The sequence below is a fragment of the Pelodiscus sinensis genome, chromosome 2 (assembly GCF_049634645.1).
Source record: "Pelodiscus sinensis isolate JC-2024 chromosome 2, ASM4963464v1, whole genome shotgun sequence".
Lineage (NCBI taxonomy): Eukaryota > Metazoa > Chordata > Testudines > Trionychidae > Pelodiscus > Pelodiscus sinensis.
In genome coordinates, this window is record NC_134712.1 from 194878247 (window position 1) to 194897256 (window position 19010).

Below are 19010 nucleotides of genomic sequence, written 5' to 3' on the forward strand. Positions count from 1 at the left end.
GCAGATAAAAATCAAAGTCAATAGATAGATTCCTAAGACAGGAAGGATACCACTCAGAGAGCTGTTAGCACCTTCAGTGGTTATCAAGTAGGTAGTGTCCTAGCAAGCCCATAGCAGGATGATGTCCATTAGCATGTGAATTGAATTTGCGGACGAACATACAGGGAAATTCCAGGGAACATACAGAAGCCTGTTGGTGAGCATTTCAGCCTGCCAAACCACAGTCTGACAGACCTGCAAGTAGCTGTCTTATCACAAACCAGCAACACAAGACAGATCCACAGGGAGGCCCTGGAATCACAGTTCATCCACAAATTCAATTTATTTAGAATTTTCATATCCCAAACTCACAACTCGGGTCATCTGAGGAAGTGGGCTGTGCCCATGAAAGCTCATACCACCATCTAGATGTTTGTTAGTCTTTAAAGTTCTACTTGATCATTTGTTGTTTTTTTTCTGTAAGAGTACATCTACACTTGCTCCCTAGTTCAAACTAGAAATGCAAATGTAGCCGACCGAAATTGCTAATGAAGCGGGGATTTAAATATCCCGCACTTCATTAGCATAAACTCACCCACGCACTAGTCCGCTCGCCAACTCATTCGAACAAGGAAGTGCACTCCGGGACGCATTAGTTCGAATCAAACCCCTTGGTTCGAACTAACATTACTCCTCAAAATGCTGGGGTAAAAAATGAAGAGTAATGTTAGTTTGAACCAAGGGGTTTGATTCGAACTAACGCATCCTGGAGCTCACTTCCTGGTTTGAATCAGCTGGCGAGCGGAATAGCACACGGGCGAGATTATGCTAATGAAGTGTGGGATATTTAAATTCCTGCTTCATTAGCAATTTCGGTCAGCTACATTTGCATCCCTAGTTCGAACTAGGTAGCAAGTGTAGACATACCCTAATAGACTAACTCGGCTACCCCCTGAGTCTCGGCCTACCACTACTTTCAATGTCAACAAAACAGAAGGGTCTGTAGTCTTAAAAATATCACTTCAGCTCAGTCCTACTTTTAAGGCTGATACTGAAAGTAAGACTTTTGCTTGAGAAAAGACTGCAGAACCGATCCCAGAGCTATTTTATATTGGGCAAGGGTTCAGGGACAGTCTTAGTATTTTGAAATAGGCTGATATTTTTGTCACATACCCTCCTCCCTATGATCACACCACTGTCTACTGAAATGGGTGTAGGCTTTTGGAAGAATCATCAAGATAACTTATTGAGTCCCCTCTTTCATATTTTTGGATTCTCATGAGACTCTTTGTACATAAAGAATAATGTTGGGTGGCTTGTGCTGGTATCCTTGCATATTGTCAACCTTTTAAAAAATTGCAAGGGACAATTCTTTGTCATCTGAGGTCTTGGGAGTCAATAGCCCCTAATAACCCCAATAATGAAGGGGTCTGATTTACATCCTGGTAAACTGGGCTATTTTTTCTTGTCTTTCCCCACCACTGTTTATAGAATTAAGTGGACACAGTAGTATTACTACTGTGTAAGTGCTCAAAATGCTATGCCTTTGCTCCAGACTTGCTGTCCAGAGATATGGATAGTCTGTGAAGGAGTACAATAAAATAAATAAAATTGATTCAACAAAATGTATTTATCCAAAAAGGTGTATTCCTGCTATTCCCCTCTTTAGTTTCTTCTTTTCCCTCCTCCAAGTGAATTACTCTATTAATCTCCATGCCATCTCCTTTCATTTTCTTCATTTATATCTTGTTTCTTTGTATTATTCTCTCTCTCCAGCTTCTTCACTGAAAAGCAGCTTCTTCTTCATATTAATCTTCTCTATTATATACATATTACATATATCTTCATTAGTGCTGCTTTCTGTTTCCTTTACTTTCAACTCTCTACTACCACTGCTTCCATACTGTCTCTTGAATGTCCAGTCCATCTTTCTCTTCATGCGTACAATGCTTTGCACAGTCATTAATAGTTGTAATATCACCAAAGCCAGAGAGAGAATCCTTCAATAATAATAATATAATAGCTGCAAATTAAGAACTGCCTTTGGCAGACATGTGTGCTCTCCATATGAAATATGTGGTGCAGCTTTTAGGCATTTTTTTTGGTGTTTTCTAACTTGTTTTTAAGCTTTTTTCTTTCATATCGAAATGGAAGAGGAGATTTTCAGACATTCAGTTGGAAAGCAGGAGCACTTTACTTAACTGAATCTCCTTGAAATCAATGGCAGAACTCCCATCGGCTTCAGAGAAAACAGAATTGAATCCATTATCAGTTTTGTTTTGGGACAATGGAAATACTTCTCACAGAAGTGTAATTTAAAAAAAATCAAGACTTATGAAAAAAATTGAGTGTATATGCTATAATTTAAACCCTTACTGCTCATTAAAGGTGCGTCTATACTACACCATAACTTGGAATGAGATAAAACATTTGAGCTACGCAAATTGCATATCTTATTTCAATGCTATTTCGAAACAGCTTATTTTGTCATTTGGTATTGTCTACACAGCACCAAATTTTGAAATAAAATGCTATTCCAAAACATCCCTTATTCCTCATAGAATGAGGTTTACAGGGACATTGGAATAACAACCCTAAAATAATGGGCTTGCTGTGAAGACGTGGGATAGCTATTTTGGGATACTCCAGTAGTGTTGCAGTGTAGACATAGCCTAAATCTATCTAAACCTTAAACTATGAGTTCACTTTTAAGGTCCTACAATAATAATGGGTCAAATTCTGTCCTGCATTGGGCCCTGATCCTACAATCAGCTGCATCTGCATGCTGATGTCCTGAAGCATCTCCTTTGTTCCCCATCAATGTTCCTGTGACTTTGTGCTGACACAGGGCCCAACAAACATTACTCTCAGGCTGTGTCTAGACTGGCAAGTTTTTCCGCAAAATCACTTGATTTTGCGGAAAAACTTGCCAGCTGTCTACACTGGCTGTTTGAATTTCCACAAGAACACTGACGATCTCATGTAAGATCGTCAGTGTTCTTGAAGAAATACTGTGCTGCTCCCGTTCGGGCAAAAGCCCTCTTGCGCAAATCATTTGCGCAAGAGGGCCAGTGTAAACAGCACAGTACTGTTTTCTGCAAAAAAGCCCCGATGGCGAAAATGGCAATCGCAGCTTTTTTGCGGAAAACCGCATCTAGATTGGCCATGGACGCTTTTCCTCAAAAAGTACTTTTGCGGAAAAGCATCCTGCCAATCTAGACGTGCTTTTCCAAAATGCTTTTAACGGAAAACTTTTTCGTTAAAAGCATTTTCGGAAACTCATGCCAGTGTAGACGTAGCCTCAATGTAGAATCAGGCCCTACATCATTGAAATTTGTGATAATGGGTAACTTCAGAAGACTGTGCAGTAGTAATAGCAAGTGAGGGGCAAATCTAGCCCTATGTTATTTTTTGTTATAAAAAAATGAACTATTGCTTTATAAAAGGTGACTCTATAGAGTATATGGCAGTCCCTATTTGCTGTGACTTGAGACTAGCATGTTTCAAGGGACAAAAAGGCCATTTTCTTCAGTTCTCTTAGGTCAATTGAGTTAACTCCCTCCTAAGTCTATATCACATCAAGCAGTTTGTGGAAACATTCTAAAAGGAACTAGCCCGTTTCTTCATTAGAACTGGAGGTGTAATTTCCAGACTAGAGTAAAGGTGTTAACTTTGATCGAGCTAGTGTGCTAAATATAGCAGTGTAGTCATGGTGGTATGGGGGGGCAGGACGATGGGCTAGCTGCTCAAGTAAGTACCTTGTGGAATTGCACTCCTGCCATTCATGCCACTACAGGTACACTTCTATTTTTAAGATGCTAGCTCAGTCCAAACGAGCATGCATACGTCTACCCACGTTGGAAGTTACACCTCCAGCTCCAGCATAGCCGTGCCCGAGGCTTCGATTCTACAAATATTTATGCACTGATTTAGCTTTATTACCATTAGCAGTACTGTTGAAGTTAATGGGACTATTCAAGATAGCAAAGTTAACCACATGTATGTGTGTTTGCATGATCGGGACCTAATGAGACTTAAGGGAACTTTCTAGTTATGTTAAATTAACTCAAATGAGCTAACACAATTGCAGAAAGAACCTTTTTTTGTGTATTGAGATTGGCCTCAAGGATTTATTTTATCAATTTATGCATCCTTTCCACTTCCAGATGTGCCACATAATGAATCTATTCCATTTTTAATTTCAGTTTCCAACCACTAGTTTGATACAATGCAAACTGTTTAGTTATTTCCAAAAAAAAAAAAAAAAAAAAAATCATCACACGGCTAGACTGTCTGCTTTTTTATACTGCACCACACTGTGACAATACAAAGCTGCACTACTCCAGGGCAAGTTCTGGAAAGAATTGTGCCTGCAATCTCTTCAGGAGCTCCAGGGAGCAAAGGAAGAATGTGTATGCCAAATCATTCTTCTGTATATTGGAACATGTTCCCTGGGGCATGCCAATTTTGCTGGCCTATAGGTAGGAGGGTAGGGCCTTGGTTCTAATTTTTCTTCAGCTTGTGTAGGGTCATTTGTGCCTCTTCAAGGACACTAAGAAAGAGTGATCCCTTTGCTCCTGAAGTTCCTGGTATGCAGTTACTTTGGCAGGGCAAAGACAGAAAGTCTTGTTTTGCTCTTTTGCATGCTCTCTACTGCTATACATTCACATATCTCCACTAGCGTCTAGCACAACCTTCCCACAATATTACTCAAATACAAAGTGCACAACAGACTGTAACGTTTAAAACCAAACCTCTCCCTCATATAAGCAATGTAAAATTCAAAATGGGCATTAAATATGCAAAACATATTTTAGATCCTTTTAATTCAGTAGTTCTCAAACTGTGGGTTGGGTCCCCAAAGCGGGTCATGACCCCATTTTGATGGGATTGCCAGGGATGGCTTAGACTTGCTAGGACTTGGGGCCAAAACCCCACAGCCCTGGGCAGTGGAACTCGGGTTTCAGACCCAATGGCTGGAGCTGAAGCTCTTGGGCTTGGACTTTGACCCCCTTCCCCAGCCCAGATAGTGAGGCTCCCCCAGCAGCGGGCATGGGCTAACTCGGGCTTGATTCTATGGTCTTGGGGCTGTGTAGTAAATTGTGTTGTCAGAAGGGGGTTGCAGGACAATGACATATACACCTGTTTTAATTAATTACTTGGCTTCAACATGCTGAACTTTGGGAGATGAGTCAGAATCAGAAAAGAAGGGGACATACAAGAGTCTCAGGTGTGCCTTTTATAAAGGGCACAAGGAGGTCTTGATCCGGCTCTGAATTTTGTACCCATTTTTTTCCCTGCTTTTTCCCTTTCTGCCAGAACTACTTTGTTATACAATGTTTCTAACCAGTTATACCAAACATGTTGCTTTTTTAAAAAGATCCCTCATCCCAAGAGGTTCAAATGTATCAAGGCAGAGATTCTTTTCAGTGTGCATTCATTAACAATAATGCATGAAATACATTCTGATAGACTCTGTTATGAAATCCCTGTCCTTATGCATCAAAATATACTGTACATTTTAAGTATTCAGTGAAATAAAAATGGACAAAACACCTCTTTGCAGCCATATGAAATAGCCCATTATATTTTACATAGGTTCCACAATACAATATTTTGGTATTGGGTACATACACCTATGACAACTAGGATTTAAGCTCTCAAAACCCTCCAATGTTTTCTTTTTTGCACTAATATTTAATGTTTTTATGAATATGTCAATAGATTAAAAACTAGCATATGTCTATTTTATTTAAAGAATCCACCATTAGCACATTGCTCGAGATATGTTTAGCCATCATGCTGCATTTTAGTATCATCCTACAGAAGATTACAGATTGTTGATTGGTGAGTAACATGGGTTGTTAAGTAACTGTAACACTTCAGAGAGACCTAACTTTCCAATGTTTCTCAAAATGTTTCTCTCTCAAAATTCTAATTTTGTTTACTGGTTAAAATTATTATCTAAAATTTATTTTCAAGCTATTAATGTGATTTACCATTAAACTATGACTCTTTTCAAACAGAAAGTAATAAAGGGTGTATAATTCCTAGATTGTGCAAATGCAATGTTGCTGGGAACATTTCCAGTTATAAATCAAAGCCAAAACAAGGGGAATTTTGAAGAGGAAGGGAAAGAATGTATAGGTCACGGTGGAAAAAAGACTCAGTCATGAGAAAATACTTTCTAGTTAAAACAGTTTTCATATTTAAATGATAATGAGGCTAAAATCAGAAAACATAAAAGATTCTTTAATCATGAAAAAGGGATAGAATATTTCTCCTATTTCTTTCAGTATTTAGCAATAAGATAAATATTGACTTTTATGTGGGTGCTGGGTTAAGAAAGGGGAATGACAAAGAGCATAAAAATGTTGAATGTAAAGTTTTACTCATTAATACTGAATTATTAATAAGTTCTGACCACAGCACAGACATTCCAGTACATTCAATAGAGTTTAACGTCTTATGGAAAAAGCATAGTAGATGAACAATGAGAAAAGCAGACTTGCTAAATTAACATTAATTAAAATTATTCTCTTTTATTAAAAGGCCAGAAGTCAGCATAATAAAACACTATTTCGGATAATGAACCAAGTTATTCTGACAGTGACCTAGATTATCATCCTCAGGGAGTGTTAAGAAAATAGAGGAATTCAGGGAGCATAATACATGTCTCTCTTCTCTTGTTTATCTCCTTTTCATTTCTCTCAGACACTTTGTATCCACTCCCAGTTACCATCAAACCATTTTTTGACAGCTCTAACCATGATAACTGGGGGTTGGCACACTCTGGAACTAACTCAGTCCTTCTGGCAGACGATGGTAAAGCAAGATGACTGGGATCTTAGTTTCTGAGACTGAGTCACTTCCCCCACAGCTCACAGCATTCCAGATGCTGTGACTGAAAAAGAATCTGAGTTTGTATCTATAAGCCAGCAACAAGACAATCCGTTTAAGCATCCTTGAGCTTGTATAGCTATTCATTTTAGTCTGACAAGCAAGCACAAACCTATATCCAATAGCTCAGTGGGACTCCAAGAACATTTCCTTGGCATATGGTACATGAACAAAAGAGATCCAACAATACCAACACAGCACTTGGTTTTATTGTTCATAGGTACTGGGGCTTACACAACTTTGTGCAAACAGAAACAGTACAAAATGTGTTGTTAAACAGGCACATCAGTATAAAAATCTGGATTTTGCTAATTCAGATTTTTATGATCAAAACGGACACATTTTAAGATTAAGATGATCAATCTGAAGTGTCATTTCCATGAAAAAAATAAACACACATCTGTGTCTAAGGAGCTCAAATATAAATATGTCATTTGGCAGGATCCAGTAGTTGCTTGACTTTGCTTGTGTTCCTAGAGAGAGATTATTTTCCATATTAAATAGCCCTATCCACATGTGTTAAGAATTATACAATGAATGGATCTTAACATAGGAAGAAAACTACTTTCCTCCTGGATGTGGCATAAAGAGTTACATGGAAATATATAATCACAGTGCAAAACTTTACACAGGGAAAAACACAACAAATCTTGAAATCAGCACTCCCAAGCTGTTCTTACCTTAAAATTGTGTGCTTTTTCATAGTTGAAATGGTTGTCGTTTTGAGTTAAAGCTGCTCTTCTGACCAAAGAGGTGATCTGTGAATAGGCAAAGAGTTTCAGAGGTTGCCATAATAATGCCCCCTTTACTCCAGCCTTAACCCCCAGTGCCACGGCCAGCAGCTCTTGGCGCTTCCTTCCTCGCTTAGACTTGTGAACAACAGCACAATTTTTCTCATTCTCAAGCCACAGATCCTCAGAAAACATAGTGCTTGGATCCCAAATCTTTTCCCTGTCTTCCTCTGAGGCAGGGAGGCTTACTGTACTCAGGTTTGTCCAACTGCTTCTAATGTTAGACAGCAGATTTGAAGCAGCTGCAGCCCATTCTGCTGAGACCTCTGGCATGTGACTTGAATGGGCTGTCTTGTGTGATGGAAGGAGCTTCTGCATCTGAATAAGTAACGGCCTGTTTTGTGCTATTTCTTAAGGCAGACGTGTGCCTGAAACAATAGTCGGAATTCATGTACTGAATAAAACTCCCCCCTCCCCGCAGCAATGGTATCCAGCGAGACACTGAAGAAATACAGGCAGGGTGACAGCTTTACAGCCTCTTGCCACAACAAATTTCAAAGGAAAGATCACTTCTAGTTGGTAGCATGTTTTTAAAAAAATGGCTCTGATGCTGCATCCAATTACACTCAGACTTGGAGACTTATGAGCCATTCTGAGCTGCACACCAATGGATTAAACCCTCTAAACCCTGATGATTGTTTAATCTTGCAGGGCAAAAATCTCTTCTTTTTCATATCCGGTGCAAGTGAAAAATCCAGTGCCACTCCTAGGATTAGCAGCATTTCGTTTCCAGGCGTTTTGTTGGGGTCCACTTAGCAATTTGATCATGATCAGTAAAAATCAGAAACTAAGCCCCTTGCCATTCAGTCTGCTCACATGGAAAACCCCTTAGCCTGTGCAGTGGCCCACTTTAGACAAGGGAGCTCTGCAGAGATGCAAGAGGTTCAATCTGCACAGATTAGATGGCAGATCTGGGGGCTAAGTGGCAACAATACAACTGGTTCCTCCACCATAGTGGGGGAGAAAGGATAACAAGTGGTTAAAGCCCATTTTGGAGATCTGGGCTCTAATCCTATCTCTGCCATCGCCTTCTGAATGACCTTAGCATGGTACTTAATCTTTTCATTTCTGTTTCTCTACCAGTACATTGAGGATAACAGTTACCTATCTCAGAGGGATCACGTGAGGCTTCATTCTCTAGTGGCTATAACACGCTTGACATACTCAGAAGAAAGGTGCTACAGAAGTGGACAATACTATCAGGAGAGCTGCTTCTAAAACTCTTACCAGTAATAGCCTTGCCCCCCTTTGTTTCTGCCTTCATGTCCATTCTTTTCCACACTTGAATCCAAAGACAAGAGCAAATTATATAATCTAAACAGACTTTTGTTAATCTGTGAAGCTGTTTCTTCCTTTGGCTCTACCCACACCCTCAAACCCTTAGATGTCCACGGGAGTTCATCTAATTCACTGACTTAAAACACCACCACCATCACCACGTAGTTCACATGCTCTCAGTACAAATTACGATATGAAAGCCTGCAGGGACAGATGGCCAACCATCAGTAAGATTGGGCTGTGTGTAATTTCATATAGTGCCCTACTTACGGCATTTAACAAGTTCTGTAACCTACGAAATCAGCTTTTTAAATGTGAAATGACATAGTTGTTTCTGTCCTGAATGTACTTTCCTTTCTTTTCCAGGTATCTGACAGCATCACACTCTCTCCCTCTCCCCCTTTCTTCATTTTATCAGATTTGGATGCTTTGGTTGAAGCTCCTCTTGCTAAATAAGCAGGCGTTGCTCTTACCCATTTTTCCAGCTGAAAAAACAACTCAGTGGCACTGTTACCTGATCAGCAGGAAGTTCTAAACACTCTGCATTGATATTGCTCAGCCCCAGCTGAGGTGGTGTCTGGTGCTATTCTGTGCATCCTTACATTATTACGTCCTGTTAACAGCCAGTTCAGGAATCAGAGCTTTGAGCCTGAAAAATCTGCTCCTGTGGATCAGCTCTTAATCAGACCTTTAGGCTACGTCTACACTGCAAGCTTCTTGCATAAGAACTGTTTTGCGGAAGAGTTCCTGTGCAAAAGGTCTTCCACAAGAGCACGTCCACATTGCCATGTGCTTTTGCACAAGAGATGTGCTTTTATGCAAGCACATCCATGGCAGTGTGGATGCTCTCTTGCGCAAGAAAGCTCTGATGGCCATTTTAGCCATAGGGGTTTCTTGCGCAAGAAATTCATGTTGCCAGTCTACACTGCCTTCTTGTGGAAGAGCTCTTGCGCAAGAGGGCTTATTCCCCGTGGGGAGAGGAATAACTCTTCCAGAAGAAGCCCTGTTTTCTGATGCTGTACTATAAATTTACTTGTGCAAGAACGCGCATGCAGTGTAGACGCTCTGCTGTTCTTACGCAAAAAGCCTGCAGTATGGACATAGCCTTAATGTTTTAGGCTAGGATGTACAATTTGATGTATGGTTCTAGCCCCAGCAGACACTCAGGGCTTAGATCCAGAGGAATGTTATACCTTTCCCAATTACATTCAGCACCTACTTCAGAGAGCCACATTAATGCATGTTTAGAGCCTGCTCTTGCTCCCTTTCAGTGAGAACAGTGATCTCCTCAAGGGGCTGATTTCAATGGGAGCAGGATAAAGTTCTCAGGAAAGAAAGCTTGGGTCATCAACACTTCACTTCAAGGCTTTTGCCCTCAACACTTAGCATGTTCTATTTCAGTACTTCTGCTTCAAATGAGTTCACATTTATCTCAGACCTGTGTTACTCTGTATCTTCAAAAACAATGAGGAATCCTGTGGCACTAACAGATTTATTTGGGCATAAGCTTTCATGGGTAAAAACCACTTCATCAGATGCAATTTTGGATATTAAAAAACGAACAACATATAGCTATGAACCCTCAACATAAACATGAAATGGTTCTTCTCTGGTATGCAATGTGATGGAATCAAAGTCAGAGAGGTCAGCCTCCTTATAATACTTTAGCATTTGTATTGATACCACTGGACTGATAAAAATCCCATTATGGAAACTATATTTTTATGTAACATTGTGGATGTGACAACTCTCAGGTGAATGATGTCACATAGTGTACAACTTAAAATAGCTACATATTAGAATACATTATTTTTAAAACATTATGACATCTTAAGGACACACATATAGCACCTAATGGAAATACTGGTGTTTCTCATAGGATTGTTTAACTAATTGACTTAAAGGAGAACCAAGCTAATCCTGGTCATGAGTATCTAGGCAGGCGGATTAGTATTAGTTGTTTATTGTATTTCAAAATTTATTCATCCACTAGGTTCTTTTATCAGCCATCTTGATGCCTTTGTCAGGTATTTGTTTAATAGGATTCACTACAAACACAGGATGTATAACAGACAGGTGCACAATAAATGCATTTGCTTAACAGACTTGATCATATGAAGCCACACTAGATTCAGTGTTTAACAAAGGATGCTGTAAACTGATATGAGTTGGGCACAATAGCAGAGGACAAAACACTTCCCCCTCTCCTCTATGTAAATCACAAATAGCAGCACAGTCAAAAAATTGAACTGTTCTCAAAATAATGAACTCTGAAGCTCCATTCCTTTCTCATGCCCCAATGCAGTCCAAGAGTTCAAAAGCAGTTCTTTTTATTCATTGTTTTCTTTCTTTTTGAAAGATCTGCTGAGCAGGACATTGTGTCAACTAACCTAAAGAACATTTCTTGCTAAAGCTGACACATCTGGTTAGCAGGGAGACTCCTGATAGCTGAAAATGTCTTGCCAGTTTTAATAAAAATGTTTAAATTAATAATAATTGACAGCCAAATACAAGATGTGGAGATGTTCAGAGGATCTCCACGAACTGTAGGACTTTTAGCTGCTTAGTTGATCAGTAAGCCATGTGCATTATACAGAAATTTGGGCATTATATCACTAACCCAAAATTAGATTACAAGGGAAGAGGAAGTGTTGGTTAGTGTGGCTTCATTTTCAGCATGCCTTTTGCTAGAATGAGATGATTGAATGATTTGAATTGAATCTTCAAAACACTACAGGCAGTCCCCAACTTACGCGGATCCGACTTATGTCGGATCCGCACTTACGAACGGGGCTTTTCTCGCCCCAGAGCTCATGGGCGGTGGGTCGCCACCCGTGTCCTCCGGGGCGAGAAAAGCTTCTTCCGGTCTCCCTGGTCTGCTGGGGGGGGGATCCAGCAAAGCCGCTGGACCCCCCCCAGAAGACCAGGGACACACAAGCAAAGCCGCCGCCTGGGTGGCTTTGCTCGTTTGCCCGGGAGCAAAGCCGCCCTGGCGGCGGCTTTGCTCGGGTGTCCCTGGTCTGTTGGGGGGGGTCCAGCGGTTTTGCTGGACCCCCCCAGCAGACCAGGGAGACCGGAACAAAGCCACACGGGCGGCGGGGTCCCTCCGCCTGTGCGGCTTTGCTCGGGTCTCCCTGGTCTGCTGGGGGGGGAGAGGGCGCAGCTAGTGCACCCCCCCGCCCCCAGCAGACCAGGCTTTTGTTGCGGGACGCCTCGGGTAGACAAGCTGGGGTGCTGCCGGGTTGGTCCTGTGGGAACCTACTGGGCAGCGCCCCAGCTGTTCTGTCCCAGGCTCCAGATTCAGCAGCTGTTGAAACTGATCAGGCTGATTCCAGGAAGCTGGGGGCAGAGCAACTCTGCCTCCGGCTTCCTGTAGTCAGCGCCTGGTCAGTTTCAGTGGCAGCAGCTGAATCTGGAGCCAGTTCCGACTTACATACAAATTCAACTTAAGAACAAACCTACAGTCCCTATCTTGTACGTAACCCGGGGACTGCCTGTACTAGCTGTTTGCTAATAAAAGGACGTGGGGGAGGGGGGAAAATAAATAGTTATATAAAGACCTTTAGTTTTTGTTGTTGCATAAATTCAATTTTAGCTCTGCGTGCAACACTCAAAAGTTGCTGAAAGTAGAGGCCAGATTGTGGTTCATTTTGCATACCAGTGCCAGAGGAATAAAAGGGCAAAACATGCCCTGCTATGCCCTGCACTAGCTAGTCAAATGGTAGGTAGCTGCATGGGAGCTACCTGTTGATCTGTTGCATCTCTCTCTATAGCAGGAGAGGGGAATCTTTTTGGGGCTGGGGCCACATCAGAATCAATTGGGGGCCATACACAAGTGAGACGCAAAAACAAACAAATCCCTCACTACCCTGCCTCCCAAGTGAGAAGGAGAGATAGGGTATGTCTACACTACCACCCTAGTTCGAACTAGGGTGGTAATGTAGGCAACCGGAGTTGCAAATGAAGCCCGGGATTTGAATTTCCCGGGCTTCATTTGCATCTCTCCGGGCGCTGCCATTTTTAAATGTCCGCTAGCGCAGACTCTGTGCCGCGCAGCTACACGTGGCATGGACTAGGTACTTCATGAAACGAGGAGTAACGGTAGTTCGGAATAGGAAGCCTAGTCCGAACTACCTAGTTCGTGCTACGTGTAGCTGCGCGGCACAGAGTCTGCGCTAGCGGACATTTAAAAATGGCGGCGCCCGGCGAGATGCAAATGAAGCCCGGGAAATTCAAACCCCGGGCTTCATTTGCAACTCCGGTTGTCTACATTACCACCCTAGTTCGAACTAGGGTGGTAGTGTAGACATACCCATAAAGACAGAATGACAAAGACAGACAGACAGAAAGAAACACAGTCACCTTACTCATGCAACTTGGGGCATAAGGGTTTCCCTCATGCTGAGGCTCAGGGTTTACCCAGGGCTGGATTAACTCTTCTGGTGGCCTGGAGCTAGTACATTTTGTGGGGGTTCAGTGTGCAGGAGGAGGCTGCCAGGGAGTGGGCTGGGGTGGGGATGCAGGGTCTGGGCAGGAGGTAGGGTTCAGGAGCAGGCTGAGGGTAGGAGTGCAGGTGCTGGACAGGAGGAAGGGTATAGAAGCTGGCTGGGAGTGCGGGGGTCTGGGTGAAAGACAGTGCAGGAGCTGGCTGGGATGAGTGTGCAGGGTCTGGGAGGGAGGCAGAGAGGGTTCAGGAAGGGGCTTACCTGGAGCAGCTTCTGGAAGTGCACAGGTAGCTCTGTGCTGCCCTGTGTTTGCAGGCACTGCCACCCGCCACTCCCATTGGTCTCAATTCTTAGCCAACAGGAGCGACAGGGTAGGAGCCTGCAGGTGAGCACTTCCCTGCAGTGCTGTTCCTGCAGCCAGGGGTGGAGAGAGAACAGCAGTGCACAGAGCCACTTTCACACCTCTCCACACACACACACACACACACACACACACCCACCCACCCACCCACCCACCCACCACCCCCCCCCCCCCCGCCGGGCAAAGCCAGCCATGCAGGGGCTTTAGTGCTGGCTCTCTGCTGCTTTCCCCCTACAGCAGCAGGGAACTGGCTCTTGCTCCCCCTGCGAGCCATGCAGGGGAGTGCTGAGGCTTGGGACTTGCTACAGAGTAGGAACACCAGTTCCGGCTCACCCCACTGCAGAGTGGGCGAAGCCACGAGCCTCTCTGAGTCACAATCTGCTTTTGTGGGCCATTTCTGGGGCAGCAGACTCGCCTCTTGTTCCATGCCTAGGGATTTTCGCAAATTGAGAACTGACGCCTTTGATGCACAAAGTACTGCCTGTCCCCTTGCTGGGATGACATGCTCCACACACAGTATATGAGATGGTACATTCTTGCCTGAGTCAAAAAGATAATGTAGAATTGATGCACTATGTGTTAATCTTGCAAACCATATTGATTTCCCCCCTAATTTCCTCCTTAAGAGTTCTGCCTACGACACTTGAAGCTGCTACCTCAAAACAAGCCTGGATTACACAGTACAGCAAATGCATTTGTCTAGATTCCATTAGTGCTTTGAGAGGATCGCAAAACTATCCTGAGAAAACAACTATGTCGTCAAATATTGTGGCACTGATAATGATCAGCTGATGTCCTTACTTGAGCCCCCTCTCCCCCCTTCTTAAATGTAAAACTCCTCCAGAAATTAGTAAAAATTTTGCCTGAATGCAAGATGTTCTGCGCTCCTACAGGTTGTTTCAGTTAGGAGCAGAAACTGATGATGGATTGAGGTACCACAGACAGCATCTTATTTGTTTACAAGGCATGTATAAAGTCCTGTTCCCCTGAGCACAGGAAGAACAAAACAACAGGAGATAGTTCCTCTGCTTACAGCCCCAGCTTCTTTCAGACAGTAAAGCACTATACATGTCCAGGCTGTGTAAGCAGCACCCTTTTCTATTTATGCGCTGTCTGCTTTTCCCTCCCCTCCCCCATAGCTCTAATTTGAGACTTGCACATAACTTTGTTTGGGGTTGAAACTGCTTCAGTGGAGTTTACCTGTTTCCTAAAGCTATCTTAAAAGAAAGGTAGTGGGTAACACCAACCAGCTCCAGTGAGATAAACAATATAACACCACAACAAGGACAAATTATATTTTTTCCTTCCTACTCCTTGGCATTTGGATTTTTTCCACAAAGATCCCCTGCCTATGTCATGATTCAGAAGAACTGTTCATAATGTGTACCCAGGGCACAAAGCAGCAGATTAGAGTCGTGAATCCTGCCCCCTCCCCCCTGCAATCCCTTTAAGTCAGTCCCTCTGCACAAGGGGAGATAAGACTGGATGTATCTACCAGCTAAGGATTCCCAGGGTCTAGCAGGGTACGTTTACACAGCAGGACTAAAGTCAAATTGAGCTACACAACTTCAGCTACATCAATTGCATAGCTGAAGTCAAAATAGCTTAATTTTGCTTTTGGCGCTGTCCACACCACAGGAAGTCGAAGAAAGAACATTCTTCCTTCGACTTCCCTTTCTCTTCATGAAATGAGAGTTACAGGAGTTGAAGTCCTCCAGGATCGACATTATTTCGAAATAAAGGCTTGTAGTGTAGACGCACATTATGTTATGTTGGAATAATGTCTGTTATTTCAAAATAACGCTGCTGTGAAGATGTACCCACAGAGTCCTCAACAGTAGCAGAACCAGAAAGGTGGGCTTCTATGCCACCCTCACTCCAGGGCATACTATGGGCATGATGATGTAGTCTGGTTACTATGGGCTTGCCAAAGGGCCCTTGGGGATTGTTGCAAGCCAGTGCCAATAAGAGCAGTCCCCTGGCTACTCTAAAATGTACCAAGGCAAAGTAGAGATTCATAGAGTGCTTCCCCCTGCTTCAATGAGCATGATCTCAGCAAACCAGAGAGACTGCCATTAACCTTCAGTCGACATCCTACTGCTCATTTGACGTCAATGGAAATTTTGCATGCAAGAGGAATGCAGCTGCCTCAGCTTCAGTAAATATACTCCAAAAATTTAGTTAAAATCTGTACACACTTCCTGAACGTACAAGTTAGTGTGACAGCAATCCATTTCCATGTATAGTCACTGCTCCTTTGACTGTGGCTATTTGTATGATATAACTGTAGATAAACAGACCACACTTTACGAACAGTAACTCCCAACGGAAAGACATACTCTTTATTAGAAAATCTGAATTAAAATTAAGAAAAATCTGATTAGGGAGGATTAAAATAATATACTCCGTTTTTCTCAAAACAATATTATGAACAAAGCTATCATACTAAAGGTGAAATGCCAAGGATTCAGGAGAACTGAAGGACCATTACTAGAAATATGTACTCTACACTTCTTATGTGCTACGTATACACTGCAGGCTTTTTGTGAAAGAACGGCTGTTCTTGCGCAAAAACTTGCAGAGCGTCTATACAGCACATGAGTTCTTGCGCAAGTAAATTTACAGTAAAGTGTCAGAAGAGAGGGCTTCTTGCACAAGAGTTATTCCTCTCCCCATGAGGAATAAGCCCTCTTGCACAAGAGCTCTTGTGCAAAACACAAGATGTACTGTTGCGCAAGAAGGCAGTGTGGACAACGGGTTTCTTGCGCAAGAAACCCCTATGGCTAAGATGGCCATCAGAGCTTTCTTGTGCAAGAGAGCGTCCACACTGCCATGGATGTACCTGTGCAAAAGCACATCTCTTGTGCAAAAGCACATGGCAGTGTGGATGCACTCTTGTGCAAGACCTTTTGCGCAAGAACTCTTATGCAAAAAACCTGCAGTGTAGACGTAGCCATGAAATATAAATATAGTACACACATTTTGGAACTACCATTGGTGGTTACATTCTTAAGTGGTGTGTGATCACATACACATCTCCAATTAAAAATAAAAGGAGCTGGAATGCTAGAACACTTTATGCTGCTATATAAATGTGCTCCTCATATAAGATATACATTTCATAAAAACTACTCTACTTCAGTCAGGAGTTAAGTTTTTGTTTCCTGAATAAACCAAACATTGTTCAGTTCCTGAAAACATTACATTAAAACCTGTATTCAGCACTGTGATGTGCCATGTGTTAAATATTAATTAATCCAAAGAAAATTTCAGTATTTTCCAATCTAGATTGGTAGACACAAGCAAAGTTCTCATTCTAAATCTTATTGATATTGTGGTTGTTCCCCCAATGTGCTAGGTCACATCATTATTAAGATATGTTTTTGAAACTACATAAAGATCAACAATCTCCAAATGCCCCTCAAACTCGCTAATACTAGTCAGCTAATATCTTGGGGTATGTCTACACTACAAAGTTAATTCGAACTAACTGATGTTAGTTCGAATTAACTTTGATAGGCGCTACACATACAAACCGCTAGTTCGAACTTAATTCGAACTAGCGGAGCGCTTAATTCGAACTAGGTAAACCTCATTCTACGAGGACAACCGTATTTTCCGGCGTATAAGACGACTTTTTATGCTAAAAAACATCCCCCAAAAATCGGGGGTCGTCTTATACGCCGGGTGTACAGGCAGTCCCCGACTTACAGGTACGAACGGGGTTTTTCTCGCCCCGGAGGACACAGACTGCGGGACCTCGTGGTCCCGCCGCCCGTGTACTCTGGGGCGAGAAAAGCTGCTCCGTGTCTCCCTGGTCTGCAGACCAGGAAGACACGGAGCAAAGCCACGGAGGGGCTCCGGCAGCGGTGCAGCCCAGGCACGCCTGGGATGCCCTGCTGCCGGCTTCCCCCGAGGCTTCGCAAAGCCACGGAGGGGCTCGGGCAGCCCAGCCCGAAGCCGCGGGGGAAGCCGGCCACGGCTGTCCCGCTGCCGGCGTCCTCAGAGGCTTTGCTCCCAGTGTCCCAGGTCTGCTGGAGACGGTCCCCAGCAGACCAGAGGCACCAGGAGCAAAGCCGAAGCACCATTTCTACCCCCTGGCAAATACCACTCCATGGACCCAACCTCCATGAATTGATCTAACTTCTCTTTAAACTCTGTTCTAGTTCTAGCCTTCACAGCCTCCTGCAGCAAGGAGTTCCACAGGTTGACTATTTGCTTTATGAAGAAGAACTTTCTGTTATTAGTTTGAAGCCTGCTACCCATTCATTTCATTTAGTGTCCTCTAGTCCTTCTATTATGGGAACTAATGAAGAACTTTTCTTTATGCACCCTCTCGACACCACAGTAGCCAGACAGACTAACCCCCCATATCATCCATCTTATTTGCCTCTCTGAAGCATACAGGGCAGAGAAGGAGCAGTAAAATCAGCATAGTCTATGCTGGCTCATCTGATCCTGAGAAGCTGAAAAAACAGATATGTGGAGAGAGAGCGATTAAGTCAATAAGCTGGCTTTGAGGCTGCAAGAACTGCCCCAGCTGGCACCCATGTTGATTCGAACACACACACAGTCCCTGGGAGAGGAATTTCCCACTGAGAAAAGAATCCCCCAGTAATTCCAATTTAGTTATCTCTTACAAGTGTAAATTAAGTTCACAACTCCCTTGTAAGAACTGGTCTCACAAAAGACAGACCAGCACTATTTGGCATCACAGATAAGAAAGAGAAATACGTGACCCAAAATGGGTATAAAAGATGGGTCCAGCTCACACTCACTTTGAGTGTCATTCTACCCTCTACCTGCTGGTCGGGTTAGGTGTTTGACCTCCCGAGGTTCTATGGGGACGCCCACCTCGTATTTTCGTCTTTCCTAGGAATTGAGGAACCGGCCCTGGCCTGAAATGCTGGAGTCGAGAGGCACAGAAGGGGGTAAAAATTGTACCTGGATGTGGTCCTCTGTCTTAAGTGTACACATAGAAAGAGTAAGCTGTTACTTAGTACCATTATTTCTATTTTTCTATCTTTATCTTCTTTGTAACCATTTTTAAGATCTATATTTGCTAGTAGTTAAGAAATAGAACAATAGCCATTGCAACCATATGATTTATAAGCTTCCTCAGTAAACCTGTAACTGTTTAAGTTTTAACCTGACTCCTTCAGTTGCTGTAACAGAACCAGGCACAATTTAAAAGAACTTCAGCCGGTCTTAAGGGACAGATATAGGGAACCCTGACCGTTGGCTGACAACCACTCA

General features: G+C 42.9%; 1 protein-coding gene across 1 annotated transcript in view; it reads right to left on the reverse strand.

Annotated features, from left to right (window-relative positions):
* The window catches only part of CHN2 (chimerin 2), a 193592-nt gene that overhangs the window by 25940 nt on the left and 148642 nt on the right, over window positions 1-19010 (reverse strand). The window contains exon 7 of the mRNA XM_075922141.1: window positions 7560-7637. Within this exon, the coding sequence (XP_075778256.1) occupies window positions 7560-7637 (78 nt within the window). The remainder of the gene's footprint in view (window positions 1-7559; window positions 7638-19010) is intronic.